At 53.9% G+C, this 23,261-nt stretch overlaps 2 protein-coding genes across 2 annotated transcripts; both read left to right on the forward strand.

The window, feature by feature from the left end:
- Window positions 1-660: 660 nt before the first annotated feature.
- On the forward strand, window positions 661-3,694 carry TGME49_273790 (hypothetical protein; the record flags this gene model as incomplete). The annotated part of the gene is made up of 3 exons (XM_018781701.1): window positions 661-955; window positions 1,522-3,139; window positions 3,580-3,694. 3 exons carry the CDS (start codon window positions 661-663, stop codon window positions 3,692-3,694), a joined length of 2,028 nt encoding a protein of 675 aa, XP_018636738.1.
- A 2,618-nt stretch (window positions 3,695-6,312) lies between these two features.
- TGME49_273780 (SWI2/SNF2-containing protein) lies at window positions 6,313-22,759 on the forward strand (the record flags this gene model as incomplete). The annotated part of the gene is made up of 12 exons (XM_018781700.1): window positions 6,313-7,849; window positions 8,500-9,269; window positions 9,601-10,221; window positions 10,797-10,991; window positions 11,416-12,535; window positions 12,925-14,673; window positions 15,107-15,447; window positions 16,143-16,395; window positions 16,597-20,951; window positions 21,381-21,518; window positions 21,927-22,063; window positions 22,645-22,759. 12 exons carry the CDS (start codon window positions 6,313-6,315, stop codon window positions 22,757-22,759), a joined length of 11,331 nt encoding a protein of 3,776 aa, XP_018636737.1.
- Between the last annotated feature and the right edge of the window lie 502 nt (window positions 22,760-23,261).

Here is a 23,261-nt window from a genome sequence, read left to right on the forward strand (position 1 = left end):
CCCCTGCCTTCCCATTTTCTCCCGTCCTTTTGTTAGCTGGCTTCCTCCGCGCGCTGCCTCGAAACGAAAGAGACGAGAATGGGTCTTTCTCCAGTGAAGTGATGCCTTCACACATTCGTCTGTGTGCAGCACGAATATATATTCGACAAATTGCTCCGAAACACCACCTGATACACGTCGAATATTTCTGCCATTTTTTCCTCTGTCAGTTCCTGAAGTTCATGATATGGAAACACTTGGGCGCTCGTACGAATTCACGCTACATGGCGAGCAGAGCAGTATACGTACTTTAGAAAACATGTATGCTAAAATACAGCCAATTATTAGCATGTATGAAAATTGTATTACACGTGTCTGAGCCTCCCTGTGTTCGCATGCCACACGACCGTATGTACCGAGTGGCTACCAATTTTTCTTCCACCCGCTGGCGAATCGCAGTTTTCTAGGGCTCGATTTTTTCCGTTTGTCTTTGCAGTCGTCGTCGGCGGCACTGAAAAAATAACTTGTTCTCGGATTCTCGGGACAGAAGACTCGATTTGTTTTTTGCGCGTCTAGAGCCGAATCGGACTCGGGAGTCGTGACCCAGTGTTTGAATTATTTTTCCCTTTCTTTGTGATATTTCTACTCCTCGGCGTTCCGTCGGTTGTGTGAAGAACGACTATGCAGGCAAATTGCGCAGAGGTGATTTTGCCATCGCTTTCCCTCCCTCTCGCGTACATCAAGTGCAGTCTACGTTGTATCCTTCATACTCTTCTCTTTTGTCGGCAGAAGGGCCCAGCTGTTAGTTTGTCGGATGCAGAACTTCCACAAGGGATACTGAGTTGTGGTATAGGAATGTTCGGTGGTTCAGATACGCTTCAACTCGTGACAGCGGAGCCTCTCAGTATCGCGTTTTTTAAATGCGGAGATGAAGAAGCGGAACGCGAGATCGAATCCAAAGTAGTCGCTTTTACAAGTACGCGAAAATAGCCGAAAGCAGGCGAAGATTCAAGTTCATTGAAGAAAAGAGCCCCCGATAGATACAGATGCAGCTGCGTTCTTGCGTTTGCATCTCTATTCAGTTGCTTTTGATGCCTGCTCACACAAACAAAAGCAACTCGAATGATAGTCACAGTCAGCAAAACGGCTCGGGTATTACGTGGTCACGGACACGATGTAGTTCTGTGCAGAGCTTATGTGAGAGATACATCCACGTTACTTTTCTTTGTGGGTTTCGTATTCCCTATAGATGGGTGTAGACACTCCGATAGATAACGGGATAACTGGATATATAAATGCGGTTATGTATGAAAATATGCACGTGTATCGGTGATCTATTTCTAGAGTCAATCTCAATAGTCAAACACGTGAAACTGGAAGGCGGCAGCAGGGGTGTTGCTAGTCACCCTTCGCAAGACCATGTTAACTCTCTTTCCTCCTGCGCCTGTCACTCAAGCATGTGCTTCTTCCATTCCCGTGCACGATCCTCCAGGTTGTGTTTCACCTCGTTGTTGGTGGTTCATCTTCTGTTTTGGTTCTCAGAAATGTTAGAGAGAGGGCCTTGCGACACTGCGCAGCTCTCTCTGTCCTTCTATCACTTACGTCCGCGCGAGCGAGTCTTGGGTCTGTTTCAGCCTCCCGATGAAAAAGTATTCTTTGAACGGTGGGTACTCTCCGTCTCGCTTGTTCTCCACGAGAATCTCGGACCCGCATCTCGTTTTTCAGCAGCACGGAAGCTCGACATCCGCGAACTTCCTGTGTGTACCACTGTTCGCGGAGCAAAAACAACTCGCGCTGAAGACGTTTCACGCGTTTACAGTGCCGACGTACAGATCCCAACGGATCGTCAGACATGCGCTGGTTCAGAGGGGTTGGCAGTTCTGTCGGGTGTATGTACACCCGCTGCCCATCGGCGCGTTGGACAGGACTTGTCTGAAATAGACGGAACGTACAAGCCGCCGACAGGTTCTGTATTCTCAAGCAGAGGGGAGGCGTCCAGCGCGCCTATTAGTCCGTTTTTAATGTGCACGCTGCCTCCGTCGAAAGTAGCTTGTTTGGGGACTTCCTCGTTGCCATCTCGATTAACTGAGCCGGCGTCTTCTGGATTTTGCTCTGAGGGTCAATCAACCACACACAGTGCTGGCTTTCTTGAGGAAAATGCGCGAGAATCGGAGTTGCTCATGGCGTATCCCGTGCCTCACAACCATGATCCATTCAAACAAAACGAAAGACGGCAACAGATTCTAACGTTAGGACGAAACAGTGACACCAGCAACGACAAGGAAGAGATGCGAGGGGTCGTGAATCTGACAGGGGACTATATCCGAGAGCTGTCGCACGTAGAGAAGCAAGAATTTGAGCAGCGAGTATCACCGGCTAATTCGTATCCTGTCTCTCTATCTTCATCAGGCTCTTTCACCCAGGGCCGACGGATTGCCCGCTCACTGACGGGTGTAGAACATTCGATAGGTGGGACTAATGCGTCGGGTGCAGTTAAGCCAATTCGACGAGGTGAATCCACCAGTGTTTTGCGTGGGCAAATCTCCACTACAAACGGTTCCAGCGGGAGTTTCCTTTCAGAGAAACACCTTGCAGAGACCCGTGTTGGTGGCCTCCTGTCTCCCTCTATAGCTTCAGCTCTTGACTCGCCCAGAAGCCAGGTCGCAGGGGGGAGTGCCCACGGAAGGTTGACCTGCTTTCACCAGCACAGCGAAACCTTGAGAGAGGAGGAGGAACCACAACGTGTACCAGAGTGTCAGAATAGAGCCAAAGACTATGTGCATGTACAAATTGCTGGCGTTTCTTCGACAAACATGGTGCCTACTGACATAGGTGCGGAACAAGAACACGATCAAGGCAGTGGATGTAATTGGTTCCAGTCGACGGCAGTTCAAGGTGACCTTATCCTTGAGGGTTCGTTGGGTGAGCGACTGAATGACACTGACCATACTCGGGAATTGGGGCGACGGGGAAAACAGACAAAACATGTTTCACGATTTTCCTCTTCCTCGTGGATGCTACAAGAGGAACGAGCAGCGCAGCGGTGCGTCGAACGGGCCGTTCGGCAGGTCATGATGAAGGTCATTCAGGTGACTACAGAGAAGCAGTGGCACCTCCCACCTCCTTTTCACGGAAGTCCGTGTGAGGGCTCCATGTACAGGTATGGCATGATAGTCCACATCTCCAGAAAATGCAGAACATTTCTGTAAATGTTATATCAGCTAGATGTCCGGACACACAAATGCTTGAATAGGCGAAAAGGGCCTCGACGGGGGCGATATTCTGCAGTGCGCGCAGAACAATCACGAAGTTCTGTAAGCTCTGACAGAATGCCTGTTAAAGTTCTTGTGCGGCAGCTGCACTCTCAGAGCAACATGTTAGGTCTTTCTACATGTGCAGTTAAATAGATGCACGAACAAGCATTTATATTCGCATTCACGCAGACGGACTGTGACTGTTGTCCGTTTCAGACCCACCCTCCTGCCCTTCTTATTCGCCTCGCCTCTACGTGCTTAATTAGTGAAACACGGAGGTAGATGTAACTGTCCACGAATTCGCAAGTGAATAAATGCAACGCTTGCGGTTCACATTTATTCGCAGATTTGAGATCAACTTCAGTGGACCTTCTGCAGTTTCAGTTGACCAAGGATGGCACATAAACCTCCCTGCAGCGCTGCGCACCGCCTACAGCCGACATATGCCGTACCTCACATAAGCGAAGCGCTGGTCAAGAAGGAGTTGAGCATTTTCAGGAAATATGAAACGGGGGTGTTTCACTACAGAGGAGTCCTGCACGATAATTTTTCTGTGGCGCGAAGGCGAAATTCATACGTGGTCTGAGTCGTCTTTTTCTAGTAAGCAGCGAAGCCTCACATTTGACACAGGTGTTGGTAAATCAGCTGGATAGTTTATTGTGGTACTCAATCTTTACGCGTCAGAGTTCTTGTATATCTTATGACTTCTGGTAGAACATGTACAGCGGATTTACGAGAAACAGTGTGCCGTCGCGTGTCACGATAGTCTGATCTCGGCGGCCTTCCGTGTGGAACTCCAGACAAAGCCACTGGGACATTCTGGGAATCTCACCAGTCTCACGAAAGGAGGGGACTCTCACTTTCCTGACACCCATTTGGTTGCCACATAGACACAAACACATGTCTATAAACCCGGACTGGTTTTTATGGAAATCTGTTAAGCAGATAAACAAGTTTAAATGCGAGACTCAACGCTGAATGCGGCTACGGATGTGTGTAGCTCATCGTGTCTTACCTATATGTGCATTTATATATATATATATATATATACATGCATAGACGAACATATATATATATATATCCGTGGCACAAATGTTCATTCAGCAAAAGGTGCCTTAATTGCCAGAGTAGGGGCTCTCCACAGATTATTCAAATCAGTTTTCATTTGCGCATATGCATATATGTACATACACGACCGAGCTTGCTCCTTTATCTGGACCGCTCTTTTGAGCGGCGGGAATTAACACCCAGATGGAGGCTACGCATGAACTGGAAGTGTTGTTGTCTTGCGTCGGGACCAGGGCGGAGGACATTGCCAGCGTCGCTGTAGCACACGACAACTGCAGACGACCTCATTTCAGACAGCCTTATTCCGTCTCAAACCGGCAAATGTACGACCGCCATTCTCTGAGAAATAAGGAACGAAGCAACACCGATCAAGACGACATCATCAGCCGCCGGAACAGCCTGTGTGATGGTGGCGCTGAATGAGCCTTTCCACCACTCCTCTCCTTCCGCTTCCAGGATCTTTTGCCTCTGAGATACTTTTTTCACAGCGGCGAACACCACCCTTGGGTGTCAGACATTTTTCGCGGCTGTTGTGTGGTTTAGACGTATGATTCAGCGTCAGAATTTACTGTCATGTAGACAACAGTCGGTCTGCGAAGCCTACAGGGTCACGCACATTCGACGATGCCTTGCAGAACACTTGTGTATGGATTCCCAGACCTGCCTCACACACACTTTCGTTTGAGCAATTCTGTGGCTTCTGCCACCAGGTTTTTCGACAGTAACTGTTGTGTTAAAACTAAGCTTTCCTGTTTTTGAGTACTCGTGGCATCCAATACAAATCAGATAACAACTGACGCTAGACTCATCTAAATCCTTAAAACGCTGGCACAGCAGCCGATCTGAAGAAACGCCGTCCGCGCTTAAGGTTGCATGATCCAGCCGGGACAGACTACGAGACAGTTAATTGGAACCTTTTCCCTGGGAGATATATTTCGGATCTTCTCGAGTGACACCGGGTCAGTCTCTTACTGCAGAAAATGCCAGGTACAAGACGTACCGGCGTGCAATGCACACCAGATTTTTTTGCATGCGCGCTGGCTTGTTGCATTGTCGGCTTTAAAGATTGACTGTCAAGAAATCGTCGACTCTTTTAACCAGACCGGCACGTTCGCGACGTTTTTGATAATTATGCGGCATGTAAGCATCAGAAGTAGGCACTTCTACTCATTTTATTAGGACATTTTTCGTGGATATCAGCGTCTCTTATTTTGGCGCAAACTCTCGACCTCAACGAAGCATGCGGTGACCCTTTTGTCGCGCTGGCATGTCGACTCTCCGATGCTCTAGAAAATGTGTTGCGATCTACTTTGGAGATCTCGGCTTTTTCTTCGATTCCTTCTTTTGATTTCATTTGCCGAAGTTCCATTTGAAGACGCCATTAAAGAGAGGGCCCACCGGCAGTCAGCTCCTTCGTTTCCACCCGCTCACGATTGCGTTCAGCCCCCCAGTAGGAATGGCATTTTTTGTGCTGCGAAGTTGCCTTCGACGATTAACGCGGTTACACTGTCCTTACCGCCACAAGCAGCCCTCTTTGTCTTTTACGTTTCTACTCATCACAAGTATCGACCTGGTGGTGATAAGATTTTGGCTTTCCTAACTCGCATACATCCCCACGTCAGCACAGTTGTCTCTCCAATGTTTTAACATACGCGTACACAGTATTCTTTTATGTACGAGTGACTCTACGGACACACGAATGGAACGTGTGCATATATTCGCTCTGGAATCTTGTCGTTTTTCTGCAACTGGTTCCCGCTTTTTGCGCCTCTCCTCTATTGTCGAACGAACCAACAGGCTGTGCCTCTCATACTCCAAATATACTCAAATGCATGTGTATACCGATGTGTATGTCTACGTGTATACATGTATGCAGGTGTTTGTTGATGTACGAATGTAGCAGATGCCTGTTTGTTTCCCGCATGAATGGTTCCTCGCTTGGCAGGGCGCCTCATGGATCGAGGTGCAGAGAGGATAGGTGTGTTGCCTGGCATGCGTTTCAGCAGCAGAAATGAGGGAAAAGGGTGCCAGTGTGTTTGGCGAAGCGCCGAACAACGCGGCAGAACAGACACGACAAGATAAGTCAGGTAGAGGAGACGAAAAACGCTCCAGACGAGCTGCCGGTCTAGCTGAGAGTGCTCACTTCACCGTCAAAGTAGAGGGGAGAGGAGCAGGAGGCACAGAAGAAGCCGGCCCGGAGGCGACAATGAAGACAAAGCCGACGCGCGGAAGAACGAGGAAGAGCGAGGCAGAGAGGAGGCCAGAAACCGATAAGAAGAGGGCAGTGAAGAGACGGGAAGCGACAACAAATAAAGAGGAAGAGGAAGGCGCGGAGAGTGTTGCAAAGAAGCAGATCGCGGGAAAGGGTGAGCGAGAGAGTCGCGAACGAGGGACACAGTCAAAGAGAAAGCGGAGACCCACAGAAGACGAAAACGCAGAGACAACTGAACCTCCAGCGTGTCCGAAAAACGGACGCACAAAGCAGGCGAAAAACTGTGAGCAAGAAACACAAACTGATAACCTGAGGGGCTGGCGCCCCCGTGCATTACGGAGCTGGAGATCCCGCCTTCTTCTTCAACTTCAGCGGCGAGAACAACTCAGTGCAGAAAATGCGACTCTAAACCCATGTACTGTAAACAGTGTGCGCCCTGAAGCTCCACCCACGTCTTACCTTCCTCCAGACCATCCTTCTTCGTGTTTGTCCGTATCTTCTCCATCGTCTTCTTCCTCTTCGTTTCCTTCGTCTTCTGCTTCTCCATGCATTCCTTCGTCTTCTCCAACTTCGGTCTGTGCGTCTGCTGATTGTTCTTCATTCTCGGCCTCTGCGGGCACTCCCTCTTGTGTCTCACCTCTTCACCCAAATCGGGAGGGCGAAGGACGCCTCTCAGCTGCGCATGCATTTGAGGCCTTCACGTACACCGGCGCTGAGGGGAGCAGCCTGTCCGCTCTTCGAGGGACGCCTGTGAAGAGGCGAAATGGAGGCCGGTCTCCGATGTCTCCTATGGAGGGGAGGTGTCGAGGAGGCGCTGCCTCTGCAGGTCCAGAGGAGCGTCACGGTCATCCACAGCCGACTTTGGGGGGTTGGGAAACTCCGGTGAGACCTCGCCGTGACTCCGCCGCTCCTGCGACGGTTCTCCCCTCAGTCCAGGCAGCGACCGCGGTCGCCGCACTTCGCGGGGGCGCATGCATCAGGGAAAACAAAGAGAGGCGCAGTGTGGCTTCGACCTCTCACGATGTGTCTGGCACTGGATCCCCCTTCTGTGCTCCTGGTTCGTCTCTCCCTCGCTCGTCAGTCGACCTCTCACTCTCGGGGGGTGCTGCGCCTTCAAAGTGCGTTGGGGTCTCAATCTCTCCTTCGCTGTCTCCGTCGAACTCTGGCGACCTTGACAAGGTCGCGTCGCCTACAGAAGGAAGTCAAAGAAACTCCATTCTGGCATTTTGGGAAGAAATCGACCGACGAAGGACTCTCAGTCCCTCAGAGGTTGCTGCCACCTTCACCTGCCCCGTCTGTGGAATCCAGGGGATGCGATTTGTCACTGGCCGCTACGGTGAGAGAGCCTTTTCATTTCCATATGCGTATATGCTCTTTGTCTCCCTCGCCTTCCCTCTTGTGTTTGTGTCCGTCTCTTGCCTTCTCCACGTGTCTCCGTAGATGCGTCTGTCTCGTTCCATGATCTCGGTTCGGCCGTCGTTGCTACGCCTTTGTCCCTGAATCGGCGAAGAGCCGAGGCTTCTACTCTGGATGTTCGACGACTCGTCACGGGCTCCCCGTCTCACAGAAACAGACAGCTTTTGAAAGCATTGCCTTGGTCACTTGCGACTGCGAACTCAGTGTTGTCCAGCGAAACCTTGCCAGCTAAAGTATCTGACGCAAACACGCTCAGGGACGCTTTTTTCTTAGGGCCGCAACCGGAACGCTTCACGGTTCACCTGAGTCGCTCCGTTTCCTCCTCTTCGTCTTCTCCCCCCCCCTTCTTTCGCTTCCCAGTCTTCCTCGTTGGCTTCGTTCCGCTCTTTCTCTCCACTTTTTGGGGTCAAATGCGTTGACGTATGGCGACATGTCTTTCTGTGTAACCACTCCACTTGTAGACGTAAGTGAAGGTGATGCCTAGGCACCACGCAGTTTTGATGGACCAGCCATACGAGCAATACTTTAACATCTGTTGTTGTTCCTGCTTACCGCTGTTCTGTCCTCCAGGCGCCTTCCTGGGTTGTTCGAGCTTCCCCGCATGTCGCGGGAAGAGGTCGGGCCGCGAGGTGGAGCTGTGGCGGGCAGGGGGGCCTGCGGGTCACAAACGGCGGAACGCGAAGTTGACCCTGACATGCGAAATGGAGTCTTGCTCTTCTTTTCGTGTGCATGCGCAAGGCGACTCAGAAGTCGGAGAGTTGCTGCGCCTAGCGCTTCCCTCAGTCATCCAAGGGGCCGCCGAGGCATTCTGGAAGAAGCAACGGGGGCAGGCAAAAGATGGAGAAACGAGCGAGAGGACGGCTCGCTTCCGAGAGGTAGAGAGGGCAGAAGGCCCGAAAGAGGAAGGCGTAGCCGAGCAAGCAAGAGGCATGCAGATGCGTGAGGGCGACAGCCAGGCTGAGGCACCTGCAAGCATGCATTATCGATCTAGCGGAGCAAGGATGGACAGCGAAGACAGAGAAACATTTACACGGGTTGCGGGAGACGCGGTCGACAAAGACAACAGTTGTGTCTCGTGGACACGAGACGAAGGCTACACTTGTGACTCTCCTCACGAGTGTCAGAGAGTCCAGAGAGACAGCAGAGACACCAGCGCGCGAAACGACATCCCAGACCTCCTGCGCCCTCTTTCCTGGTTACCCCGCGTAGATCGTTTGAAGAGCCGCAAAGCACCCTGGGCGGCTTTCTTGCCTTTCATCTGTCGCGCGGGAGAGATGTGGCGTCAGACGGCCGGAGACGGAAGTCGACATCTCAAAGAGAGTTCTTCTCGTGCCGCGTCGGTGAGTCGTCGTGCGAAAAAGCACAGAGGAAGGGAAGGGTGGGACGAGAGTGCAGAGAGAAATTAGCGGCGGCATGCGTCGGTGTGAAAGGACATTTGCTTCAAGATTTATTCTTGCTTCTCTCGAATACGAGCAAGGACCAACGAGACTTAGACTCTTGTGGCTTTCCGTAGCTTCGGAGGGCTTGCGCCGTGCACATAAGACAGACGAAAAAACGGGAAGACCATTCGTTTCATGCTGCGTCGTCTGGCGTTGGTTGTTCAGCATCCTTAACGGAGGGAAAGACTGGGAAACGCAGCTTGCGAGTGTGGTTCCTTCTTGCTTCGGACAGGACCGTCTCAGTTCGACGCGAGGGGGTTCAAACATACCGACTGATGAAGGCGTTACAGAGAGGAGGCAGAGTGTGAAGGACGATCTTTTGAATTCTGCTTCTCCTTGCGACGAGTCCCTCTTGCGCATGCTCCTCGCGGGCCTACCTGGCGGCGAGCGACGAACTGCTGGAGACGATTGCACGGCACAGCGCCCGCCAGACTGGGACTGGACGGTAGGCTGTCTCGCTCCCCCAGGTGTCCCGTTAGTTGGCCTGGCGGGTCGCGCAGGCGTGAGGGAGCCTGCAGAAGGCGCATGCAATGGACGAAACGAGGGCGATGCAGTTGATACTTTTGGCGAGTTTCCAGGTGACACAAAAACCGACAAAGGTGGGTTTGGAAGCGCACGGGAGAGGCAGAGGGAGGCGACGGAGACTGGAGTGGAAGATACAGGTGACCTTCCGTATGTCGACGGCTGCGTCTTCGTGCTTGAGGCCTACGAGTGGATCATCAGCAGCCTCGTAGAGCAGACCAGCGAGTGGTGCCACGTTGCCCCGATTCCAGGTCTCACCCTCAGATTCTTTAGAGAGTACCATGACCGCACGGGCGAACGCGAGAACGCCTTCTTCGTCGGAGACCATCAGGTACGTCGCAACGCGTCACAGCGACACAAGACGTTCACATGCGTACCGACATCGTTGCGTCCCGACCCAGATAGGTGTAAGTATATACATGCATCCGCGCAGTCGCGTACGTATCTATAAACATGTATTCTCACACGCACATGCGTAGGTATGCATATGAGTATACCGCCGCGAGCAGCTGTGACTTTGCGTCAAGTTATCTGATTCGCCTGACCAGGCGAACGGGTGGGAATTGGTTGTATTGGTTTCCTCCTTCCGTGTATAAATGACAAGGTGGTACATGGCTGAGGAACATTTCAGGTTGTTTTATGCATTTGCATTTTCGATTGACGATGGCTATCCCCGGGAATGTGAGCTACGCAGCGGCAGCCCGGCTGCGCCGCGTGCAACCGACAGGGTACGCCACACGCGAATGCCGTTTCAGCTTCTCTCGCGGGCGACTTTTTCGTGGTTTTCCGAACATGCCAACGGTGCCTCGAACATACTGACAGGGTTTATTTTTTGGCTGTGCGAAGTTTTCACGGTTTCACGTTTGCATTCTCGCCTATGTTTTGGTGTTTCCGTCTGGTATCCAGACAGCGCTGGCCATCGCCAATCATCGCATGCCTCCCCTGCTCCGCAAGTCGCTTTTTCCATTTCAACTCGAAGGCATTCTTTTCGCGCTTCAACGCGGCGGGCGGGTTCTAATTGGCGACCAAATGGGACTAGGCAAGACCATCCAGGCTCTCGCTCTCCTGAGTATCTACAAAGCTTTTCCCGTCCTTATTGTCGTACGTTTAAAGTTGCTTACGTCTGCGCCCGCACTACATAAATATATATATATATATATATATGCGTTTGTATGTATGTTTGAATGTGTGTTTGTATGTGTCTATGTCTACACGTGTGTATATACGTGTATATGTATAGATATACGCAGAGATAAATTTGAATTTGTGAATAGATGCATAGGACGTTCACTTGTGTACAAGAACGACCAAGGCAGGCATATAAAATTGCGGAATGTTTAGTCACTGTCCCGGCCTTTCACGGGTCCTCAGCATAGGAGCTCGAGTTTTTATTCCACATTCATTTTCCGGTCCCTTCTTCCTCACAAGACATGTGTCTGCGCGTTGTGTTGTGCTTAACTACATTGCATTCCAAGCGTATGTTTGCCTACGTTTTATGCGCGTTCTCTACACAACATGCTTCCAGGTTCCAGCTTCCCTGCGCCTCGTGTGGGCTGAGGCGATTGAGCGCTGGTTACCCTCCCTCAGTTGTCCCTCTGCTCTCCTCGTCATCTTCGGTAGCGACGACAGGCCGGCGCTTCCTGCCCCTTCCCCCGTTGGGTCTCCCGGCCATGTCCCTTCCTGCTTTAGGCCTCCGGTATCCGCGTTTCTTGAGCCTTCGGCTTCTGGAAATTCTCCCCCCTTGTCTTCCCTCGACCTCACGTCTCCCCTCGGGTTGTCCACAGCCCTGCCGTCTGCGTCTGCATTGCCTATCAAATCGACTGTCCTCTCCTCCCGCTCTTCTCCCGCTTCCCTGGCTTCGCCCCTAGGTTCCTCGCCACCGGCCGCTTGGGCTCCGTCCGGAGTCGCCCCCGCCGAAGCCTCTCAGCTGCCTGCCTCGCCTCAGATTGTCCTAACTTCCTACGAGATGACCCGCCGCCTGCCGGACTTTCTCAGTCAAATGAACTTCCAGATGGTCATCGTGGACGAGAGCCACAAACTCCGCACTCCTGCAAGTGCCGGCGCTGTTTCCGGACTCGAGGCGGACATGACGCGGCGAGTCCTGCAGCTCATCAAAGCTGCCACATACGCTGTGCTCCTCACCGGCACACCCAGCGTGAAGCATCCCTTCGATCTTTTCAGCCAAATCGATGCTCTCCGGCCTCCCATGGAGCCCCAGGCCTGGCGGCAGAGACAGGCGCGCGTCAGGGCCGACTGGGCGAGGTTCCGCCGCGAAGCGGAGACTGCGGGGGCACCTCGGAGCAGAGACCTCCGCGAGCGCGTGCGAGGCCCGGCGGGCCAGACTGGCGCGTGGGCGGAGGCGGAGGAAGAACCTGGATGGCGGGGGGCGGTGCGGGGGGCGGCGGATTGGGGGAATGAAACTGAGGGTGGTGAAAGGGCAGGTGGAAGAACCTCCTTCTTTTCTGGAGACAAGGTGGGGAGGCTTGAAGCTGATGGCGCGTCAGCGACTGCCGCCCCGGACCAGCTCAAACCGACGCGTGGTGAGGAGAAGGCGGCGAGATGTAGAAGGACGAGTTTTGCGGCGCGACCCCGGCGATACGCCCACGAAGGGAACATTTTGCGAGCCGACAGAATCCAGTTTGGAGGTACGGCAGAGTGGCTTGTAAAGTCGGTTTTCAGCAAGTGGAGACAGCTGACGTAAAGCTGTAGTGGCTAGCAATCCTCCTTCCACCACACGCACTATAGAGCAGACAAGTGTGGGACGCCCTGGAGCACCGCCGTCATCGACAAATCGGTTGTTCTCTCGTCTGGATGTAGACATGCGCGAGTGTGCAGAAATGCCAAGGTCTCTTTCTGCCTTATGTATGTATCGAAACACAGGTTCGAGGTATGCGGCCTGGGCGCTCTGTTCTGTTTCTGGTTCCTGCTTTACGTTTTGTCCCCCCACTCGCACAACTCAACTTCTTTGTCCGCAGAATCGGGTGTTCCGGTTTGTCTTGAGCTGCGATTTCCTCGGTGTTTCCGTTGCATGCAGAGGAGTACTGCACGTCGGTCTTGACCTACGGAAGTCGGAAGCGCTATGGCATTTCGGCGCGGAGCTGGGAGCTACATCTTCTTCTCACGACGGCGGTGCTCATTCGCCGCAGGCATCTGAGCTCGTGGAGAGAACCGGGTCCTCATGGAAAGCCCGGACGCTGGGGACTTCCATCGAATTCGTCCGCCCCACGCCCTCCGGGAGGAGACGCAGGCCAGGTGGCACGGGCCTCGGGAGGTTCCGGGCTCCCTCGGCGAGTCTCCGGAGCTTGGGACGGAGAACCCAAGTCCGAAAACGGAGACACACAGACAGCCGGAGACAGGCGGAGTGACGACGGCAGACACCGACGACTCTCCGGATTCGGGCAAGAGAAAGAGCGAAACGACGATGAGAGATGTGAGGGGTTTGAAGGCGGGGCAGCTGCAGGACAGGTCCGAGAAGACGAACAGGCGTGGGGAAGGCCGCGAGATGATGCGGGGGAAACGAGGCGGAAAGCAGAAGAAGGAAAAGCAATTCAGGAAGACAAAGAAGGTGCGATGTTGTCTCCAGACGGCGGGGATTGCCTTGCTGTCCCTCCACCGTGCATTCGAATTCTCCAGGCACTGCAACTCACCGGAGAGAACCAAGCGATTCATGCAATCGCCGTCGCCACAGTTCTTCGGCGACCCCCCTTTTCGTCGCTTTGCCAGGAGGTGCAGAGACTTTGCGACGAGCGGCAGAAATCAGCAAAAGACGAGCTTGCGCGACAGACAGAAGCACAGCTGGGGTTGGGAAAGAGAACCGAACGCACGCGCGGAAGCGGACACAGTGCGAAAGGGAAGACGAGGAGCTCTGCAGGGCGCCGGAAGGGGGCAAGCGGGGACAAGGTAGGAGGACCTGAGGACAGAGAGGAAGCAGGAGGAGCAGAGCCGAGGGGGAGGGAACTGCATTCACCGGAGAAACGCAAAGCGAAGAACGACGAAGAGTGTGGACCAGGGAAACGAAGGAAGACAGACGAAAAGAGACCCAACGATGACACCTCAGGGACACAGCAACGTCAGGACGTCGGAAAAGGCGGCAGGGCGAAGCGAGAGAACGATCCATCAGCCGGGCGTCGAGCCAGACTGGTGAAGGAGGAGAGAGACGCAACAGGAGATGCAGCGATCGAAGTGAATTTCGAAGCTTCCAAAGACGTCGAACACGCCAAGTGCAGTGGCGCGGAAGATCCTGCGCTCTCGCAGTCGACAAAGCGGTACTTAAAGACAAACAACGGCAACCCGCAGCAGACAGAGAAAACGCGAAGGGCGTCCCAGAGCCGAGGAAAAGCTCCAACCGGGAGGCCGGTGCCCTCCGGTGTCCATGCCGGCGAGGAGGGATCGAACCAGAGCGGCACGACTGATGCAAATATGTTTCGAAACAACAGTGGGGCAGGGAGAGATACGTCAGTTGATGACACAGCTGGAATTTTAGAAAGGTTAGAAGGTGAGATGCCCATGCAGGATGAAGGTCACGAACTGGGCGGAGGAGGCGACATACGGTCAGCCCTATATCTACGCGCAGTTGAGAAAATTGCAGATGCACTTGGAGGCAGCCTCGACCGCTGGACTGTCAAGACCGAAGCTGAGCGAGTGGGTCTGTCGAAGGTGAAAAGCGCTCTTCAGTGGCTGCGAGAGAAATTCCTCAGAGATGATGCAGAAGACGACGAGCAAGACGAAGAAGAAGGAAACGACGACGAAGGTAATTCTCTGACAGAAGAACCTGAGTTTGACGGTCAGTGTGCTTTCAGGGGTCTCTCGCCGTTTGCTTCGTCGCTTCACCCTCTGTGTCTTCATGCGCATTTTTTCTCTTGTCTCCCCTTTAGCTGGGGGTCTGAACGGCTACGGCTAGCTCGACCTACATTGCGACCCCGCGTCTACGCCACAGAGACACGCAGTGTCGACTATCTCGCACAGGCTGTGGTTGAAACGGTCAGCGGGAACATGTTCCTCGTCTCGCACTGTCAGGTTCCTTCTGGTCGCCTTCCACCGCTGCTACCGCTCCCCGACCTGTCACCTCAGACAGCGTGGGGACGTGGCTGTGGTTTCTGTCTCTTTTCTGTGAACGGAGTTAAACAACCGGATCGGTGTCTTTTTTAACTGTCTCAAGGTGGTGCGCAGGCGCTGTTGGCTGTCGCGTGTGTGCGTTTCCTATGCCGGGCGTCCAGGATCCCAGTCAACGAAGATTGTCATTTTTGCACATCATCGTCGAGTCTTAGACTGTCTGGAGCAAGGCCTCCGGTCCTTCCAGAAACGGTCGGAGAGAGGCGGGCGCCCTGGGGGCTCGCGAGGCCGGTGCCGCGGCGCGTCGGAGCTAGCCAACGCTCCAGCACTCCGTGAAGCCGCGGACAGTCTATGGGAGGGAGACTCTGCACGGAGAGCTGCTTTCGGCTTCGTTCGAATCGACGGAAGCGTGCCGGAGGAAGAGAAATTCAGACGACGAGAAATCTTCCACAAGGTGCCCCAGTGCAAGATTGCCCTTCTCTCCGTCACGGCGTCGAGCCACGGGGTGCGCGCTCCGCTACGACCCACAGCGCATGCATGCATGTACACATAAATCATATCTATACAGAGAGAAATTTATTCGTGTGAATGCGTCTACCTTGCACCTATGTCTGTGGTGTATTTAGGGGAGTCAGACCTGTTTCCGGTCGCCGACGAGTCGGAGGAAGGTGGTTTGGGACTCGCACGTCTAGTCGTCGGTGTTGCGTCTAGAAAACCAGGGAAGCCTGGGATCTTCCTTGGCATAACATGGTGTAGTTAGAAGTTACGGTCTACTGGATACGAAGTAGAAACAAGCAGTAAATGGCGAATCAGTGGTACAGTCTTGCGTCAGCTGAGGAGTCATATACGCACAAAGTGTACAAGACTTAAGCATGCTCTTCTGTGCATCTCCTTGGTGCGGTGATGCATCGCTGTGAAGGTCGTGCCTGTCTGGCTTCTCCATTCTTCTCGCCAACTTCATAGAGTCTCCCACAATGTCCTCATCACCTGTTTATAGATGTAAACGGTACCTTGTTAATTAAGCGCGCTTCTTCATAAGCGCGTGTACCCACACATACACGTAATCACAAATATATACGTGTATGTTTGAAATAATGTATTGTTTGGGGTTCGATGACGGTCTGTTCGTGCGATATTTTGTCGAGGAGCGCCTGAGAGTCATAATGTATGCATGTGCCTTTTCTGCTTTCTGCCCTGCAGGTGGACCTCTCAAACGCGAACGTGTGTGTGTTCGTCGAGTTGCTTCCAGAGCAGCACGAGCTCCTCCAAGCCGAGGGCCGCCTCCAGCGTCGCGGTCAGAGGCGGCAAGTCACGACTTTTTTTCTGATTAATAGATTTCTCGGAGAAGACGCAGATGCCGAAGGCTTAGGGGCCGAGAGCGCGGCTGAAGGCGACAGCTGGCGCCTCCTGACCAGCGATGCAGAGACGACAGAAGCGGCAATAGACGCGTCACGTAAGGACCCCGCCAGAGCCTCGGCGGAAAACTGCGACGTAGTGAGACGACCTGCGAGAAAGGGCAAATCCGGGGAGGGAAAGGGAGGTACATGTCATCCCGCGCAGACACACACAGACACCTCAAACGTGGGGGATGAAAAAAAGACGAAAAGGAAACCGTTTCCAGTCCCCTCTCGTCTGTTTGTTTCTTGCGTTGCAGTGGCGTCTCCATCCTGCGGGGAGGGATCGTCTTCATCTCTCCCTTCTCCTCGTTCTGCTTCGTCACCTGTCTCCTGCCCTTCGCAATCGGCGTCCCTGGGAACCAAGTCTGAGCCCTGCACGCGTGTCCGCCTGAGGGATTTGCTAACGCGGTTTTGGCGAGAGGTCCTGCGAGAGAAGAAGCGACTTCTTGCTGAGTGCGAGAACCTCGATGTCTCGGCCTGGCGGCGGTACTCTGCATGCGCCGCCGCCATTCACCACGTCGTCGACGGTCCTACTGAGGCAGCGGAAGGCGATACATTCCCTCTCAAAATTCACCAGCAAGCTGAGTGGGTCGGTGCTGCTTGTCGCGGAGAAAGCGAAGGCAGGCAGACACTCAATGTTGGCGAAGAGTCTGAGCAGAGACGTGAAGGAGACAAAGACGCCGGGGAGAGTGAAGACCAGCAAGAGAGTATCGGATCCGAGGAGGCGAAACAAACGGCGGTCACGGCTGGGAGCACGCAATACGACTCCAAGTCGGCAGACACAACCGGACGAAATTGGGCGCCTGAACGCGGGGTCGGTGCGCAGATGGAGCGCCATGAGAACAAGGAAGCAAGTTCGTGCAGACACACCTCGAACAAGCCTGTTTTCTTAGAGACTGTCTCCACGACGGTTGGCTTGCTTGGTACGGTAACGGAGACGCAGGTGGCCAATGAGGAGCTAGTCCACGGACTGAAAAGCCGGACAACACCGTCCGAAACTTCGGTCACCCTTCCTTCTATCTCTCCATCGAACAAAACGCTCGACAGGAGACGTCGCCCTGCTTTCTGTCTCGCCTCCGGCTTTTGCAGTGGAAGCGGCGATTCAGAGTTCAAGAGCGGGAGTATCCCAGAGATCAGCGAGACGCAGCCTGAGTTGCACTATCACGCGCAATCTCTGCACAGCGGAATGGAACGCGAGTTGGGGGCTGGGGAGGCGGACGACGACAACCCACTTGCGACGCATGTGGCGCCGAGGGATTTACGTTTCATCGTGTCGCCGTACACAAAGCGCGTTCATGTGCTTCGAGTTTGGAACACAAGGGACGTCACTTCTCGCATGCATACACGTTCTCCCGGCCATCCGTCGCCCTCTTTCCCTTCAGCCACCTCCTCTTCTGTCTCGCCAGATTCTTCCGATTCCGTCCCTCCACCTTCTCCGTCCTCTGAGGTGCCTTCCTCGGGTCCCGTTCCTCCATCAGCGCTCGACAGCCAGGCGCCATCTCTTTCTGAAGCCCCTCACTCTTCCCTCTCCTTTCCCGGTGGTTCTTCACTTCGTCCGGAGTCCCTCGCGCCTCTTCCTGTCGACATCGCTGGGCAGTCGTTCTTAGAGAGTCAAACGGGTACGCGGTGTGTCTCTTTCGCTCGCGACGCCTGTCTCGCGGTCGAGCCTTTGGGAATCTCGTTTCCCGCTGAGGAACTGCTTGCGCCAGGCGCCTTTCCTGGAGCTGTCTCTTGCACTGCGACTGCCTCGAGGATTTCCTTCAGTGAGGTACCGATGTTCTGCGCCACAGGGCAAAGGCCTGAGGTGCCAGGCCGGGCTCCTGGTTCAGGCGCTTCATCAGACGTCCTGTGGCGTCGCTCTGGGCCTTGGAGGAAAAGTGAAACGGAATCCCGCGAAGGATTTGAGGACATGGTGAAAGGCTATGCAGCCCGTTTCTACGCAGAGTACCTCTCCCTTACTTCCTACCAACGACGCAAACTCCGAAACGTGTATGCGCCGCTGGGCCTCCACGCCTGGATTGCTTCAGGGGCTGTCTTGACAGCCGGCAAAGCGCATGCGGCGGGCGCGTCTGCTAGTCGTCCTATCTGCGAAGGTTTTGCAGGTTACAATTCCCCATCCGTTCTTCAGATTGTTTCTCCCTTTTTTTCGGAACCGTTCCACACACCGAGAACGTATCATCAAGGCCAGGCGCCTCCTTACGAAGACAGAAAAGACGTCGCAATCGGGTGCCCGAGGCAGTGGCCTGTCAAGCTCCCACGGTCCTTCCGGGACCTCCCGCTCCAGGCCTACTTCGAAACCATGCTGCACATGCACTATACGCAGTGCATGCGACGCAGCAGTCTGGCGCACTTGGGAGAGAAGGCAGCCGAAGGACAAGACTCACTGGCAACTGTCTCTGGTTGGGGCACACCCAGTGACAGCAACTATTTTGTTCCCTCGCGGTACTACATGTTGGCCGGGGAGACACCCACAGAAGAGGCCCCAGGCCTAGGACACAACAGGGCGCGTGCAGCCGGCAAGGCTCCGCGGGTCGGACTCCAAGAGTCGCGGGAGTGTGAAGCTGAGGCAAGGACGGAGCCCCCAGAAGGCGACGGGACTAAGGGTGCACAACGCGCGAGTGCGGGATCTCTGGCAGTCGACGCCTCTCGTTCATGCTCGCCTCATGCGTCGCAAGAGAATGCCACCGAGACACATCCATTTGCGTCCGCGAAACCCAGGCGCAGCGACGCCTTGCGGGGCTCTGCTGCGTTGCGTGACGGAAGTGAGCATGCAGTGAAGAAGCGCAAAGGACGAGAACCGAGACGCGAAAACCCCAAAATACAAGGAGACGGAGGACCAGACGGGATGCAGGGGACTGTGGCGAAGGCGAGGACAGGTGGCGCGGGACCGCGAAGTTCGGGTGGTGCTCCCGATCTGCGGTGGGACGAGGACGAAGAGGAAGACGGCAGTGAGGGTGGTGCGTTTGACGAAACACTGCAGCGTCGCATTCCTGCGCCTGCACTGCCCCCACAGAGTGTCTCTGTGACACGGGGTCTTTCGTCGGCAATCCCAGCCACCTCCACGATGGTCCCAGGTGTCAAGGAAGAGTCGTGGCGGGGCGCGGATGAACCTGCGATCACAGGATCTCTGGACCCGTCCCAATGTGCCCTCTCGGGAGACGGCGAAGGCGCTGGTGGTGTAGAGACAGATAGAGCCCTTTGGCAGGGATCAGCACACACGTATCAGAGAAAGAGGCATGGCTCCACAAAGGCTCCTGCGTACCCGTGTGACGCTGTGTTGGGAGCCGCACAGAGTTTCTCTGATGATCCAGCTGTTCCCTTGAAGCTCACCACATCACGGTTCTTCCCACCATCTTCGTGGGAAAATGTTGCCTTGCCTTCCAAGGCCCCATCGTCTCTGAATTCTAAGATACCACCAAGTTGGGGACGAATTCGTAGGCTCACGGGTTCGTCTTTATCGAGTGAAACGAAAGATGGCGCATGCACCAGCTCTGATGATATCGTTGAAAGCGTGGACACCGTCCCGCCTTGTCCTTCGCCGACGCCCTCGGTGTCCCCTCGCTTCCCACGGGTCTTATCGAGAGAACATGAGACTGGAGGAGAACGGGTTGGTGTTGAAAACAGACTTCGATTAGATCGATATCCAAAAGAAGAGCACGACTGTCGCCTTGCATATGTCAGGGCGCTGGCCACATATAGTCGTCTTGGAGGCTCTTGCGTCACGTACTATCAACCTGTTTTTCTAGGTCCGTCCCGCCCCACCTTGCGTGTGAATCTGTCGCAGGTCGATGTGCCCCTGCAGACACTAGTAGACAAATGTCCCCTGATGGATTCCCTGGAAGAGGCGAGCCACGACGGCGGCGCCTGCTCTTCGCCCCCTCAGCCCCTCTGTCTCATGTGTTACCAGCCGCTTGTGGCACTGAGTACCACACGCAAGTGGAGTCGAAAATTGACAAACTCTGGAAGGGAAACGAAAGCGAAATGTGAACGCCCTCTGTCAGGCTCTGGTACTCCTCAATACGGGGTGAAAGCGGATGGTGACAGTGAGGAACAGAGATCACTCATGCTCAGTGAAGACGAGAAAGAAAAAGATCAGGAGAGTAAGGGTCAAAAGGCAGACTGTGGTGACAACGCGACTCGCAGTGCAATGCGAAAAGCCGACGCTCTACAAGGCTCCACGCCGCCCGTGGGCCAGATCACGGCGAGGGGTCTCCGCGTTTCGAAGCGCGGCAAAGGGAGACCAAAAAACGAACTGGTGGGCGACGGCGTCTCGGTGGGGGATCTTGAGAGGCGGAACGGTTTGCCGGTATATGAATGCCGGACACAAAAGAACAAAGCAGACGGATCGCCTTCAGATGGCCGCTCTGACTCCCAGCTACAAACGGATGATGAGGCCACTTTGGCATTGCACGACGAAAGCGGGTCCGAGCTGTGTCAAAGGGGTGCCCAGGTCATTTTCGCGAAGAAAGAGGAAGGCGATGCTTTCGGACCGTGTCACGACATGTGTAGTGACGAGTGGGAAGTCCGGTGCAGTGACAACGACTTGTTCTGTAGTGGAGCTTGCAGAGCTGCCTTCTTCGCGCGCAGGAATAGTGACAGTCTGCGTAGACAAGTAAGGGCAACTTTCCAGCATATTGAGAGAGCGTTGGGTCATACGAAACTAGATGCCAAGCGTACACAGGTGGTGCTGCACCACTGTCGGGGGGGGTTATGTGTACGCGACAAAAATAGCGGAGAGGAGCAGAATCGCAGTGAGGGGAACATGTGACTAGCAACCGTCCAGAGGAATGTAGACGGCAGACGCGAGAAAAGCGGGAGCTTTTTTGGGGAAGGCTGTCATGGCACAGCCGCGTAGCCTCCGACCCAAGCAGGAACTTGAAAGAGCCCAGGCGCTCTCTGTGTGTGGCAGACGAAATCGCTGAAGGCCGCCAGGCCTACGAAGGGGATATTGCCGGGGCAGGAAGCGTGACAAGACCAAGAAACAAGTTCCTGCACAATAAACAGAAACGGTCGCGCGTCCCCTGTGTCACTGTGTTTGTAGGTATTCCGATCTGATCGCGGCATCTGCAGTGGCTGCGGCATCGATTGCGTCGCCTTGCTTGCGGGTGTCAAGAGCATGCGAGAGGAGGGCCGAAACGCTGCAGCAATAGGCGAGTTCATCTTTTCCTTCGCTCCCACAGTAAGCAAGAGATATAACAAAGAAAGAGGCAGCATTTGCGTACGTATTGGCACACTGATATCTCGCGCGCTGTTGTGCGTCAACTGCGTATGTAAATTCGTCCGCTTCTAGCCTGTAACTGAACTCGCTGGTTTTTCAGCACTGTGCGACCGAGCCACCGTTCAATCGCTGCACGCTGTCGATGCTCCATCTGCTTTGTGGCGCGTCTTTTAGGTGTTTTTTTGTCTCGATTCACGACGATAGAGAAGGGCTTCGACAGCTACTTCGTTCGTTTTGGTAGTGTAATTGCAAGCCGCCCTGACCACGGGTGCGTCAAGGATTATGGCGGCCTAGAGCGTGTCGTCATAGCTCTTCCCCTCTTGATTTTCCCATGAGTTGTGAATTTGTCACTTTGAATCTCTGCCACAGTTCAGGGCCTTTCCGACCCTTGCTGCGCTACTGATTCGCGAACCAGTCGATGGCAACGCATGGCATGCAGATCATATAATTCCGGTCCACCAGGGGGGGGGCCTTTGCGATCTCACAAATGTGCAGACGCTCTGTCGGTAAGCGACGACCCTGGTTAACCAAAGCGAAAACCTGGAGAGGGGTAATCGAGTTCCTCGGTATGCTAGTCCTCGTGCAGGTTCCTATTCAGATGCTTTGCTTGTGTAGTAGTCGGGTTCAGGATGATTTTCCTTCACTCCTATGAAGCCTCACAGTTGCAAGGCCCCTACCATGTGATGCTTGTTCTCAAGCACTCGCATATACGATGGACCTCGTTGCAGACGAAGATGCAGTGGAGCGTGTGCATGCCTTTACTAATTAGGAATACGTGTGTGTCAGGACGGCCCCCTTCAGTGGTGAAATCAGCCTTCATAGCGGCAAATGCCAGTCGACCGAAAGAACATTTATGAAGGAATCAGATATGTCAAAGACTCGCCACATTAATGTGCATAATGATGCCTTGCACCGTCGTAGCATATCTACTGTTTGTATATGCGGACACAAACGTAAACAGACAGGTACAAAGGGGGTTCATGCGGTGTGCAGGCACGCGGATCATTCGTATTTCTAGTCATGCGTACATATCAATCGATACATACATTAGGGGTTTTACGTGAGACCGCTGGTGTGTTGTTTACAGAGCTTGTCACCAACTTAAAACGAACCGTGAAACGTCGCTGCGTGCCCACCGAAGTTGGATGGCACGTCAGGCAGGGTTGAGCACGGTTGAAAATCCACTATCATTAACGCAGTGATTCACTACTCGGCGGGCCGTAGGTTGATGCTCACACGATGAAACAAGTATAGGCGAGTACAGGGAGACTTGCAGACAGCTTCATTATCGTGAGCTCCAAACGGTCACGGATAGTGTGTCCTTCACTTGCGATTGTGGTCCGTGTTCTGTTATCGTATCGCTCGAGGTGGTCTCGACTTTCTCCGATCTTCCTTCACTTGTCTAGACCCGAATCGGTATTCGAGCAACAGTTTGGTTTTGTGTGATTCAGCTTACCAAGATGCATGTTTGAAACATTAGGGGAGAATTGGGAACAATGGTTTAATTTAAGACTTTTTCAGAGCCCAGTTACACGAAATTTAAAACCCACATGTGTAGAAAAATGTGCGGTCTCCTGGTCCGTCGTCTGTTGGTTGAGTTGCAACGCTGACAAGCAAAGTCCTACTGGGTTTCACTAACCTGCTTTTCCAGTTTTTTATTGCCAGGGAGCAATTCTACACAAATGGCGGGCAACTATTGATTCC

Source organism: Toxoplasma gondii, chromosome VIII (assembly GCF_000006565.2).
Source record: "Toxoplasma gondii ME49 chromosome VIII, whole genome shotgun sequence".
In the NCBI taxonomy this organism is placed as follows: Eukaryota; Apicomplexa; class Conoidasida; order Eucoccidiorida; family Sarcocystidae; genus Toxoplasma; species Toxoplasma gondii.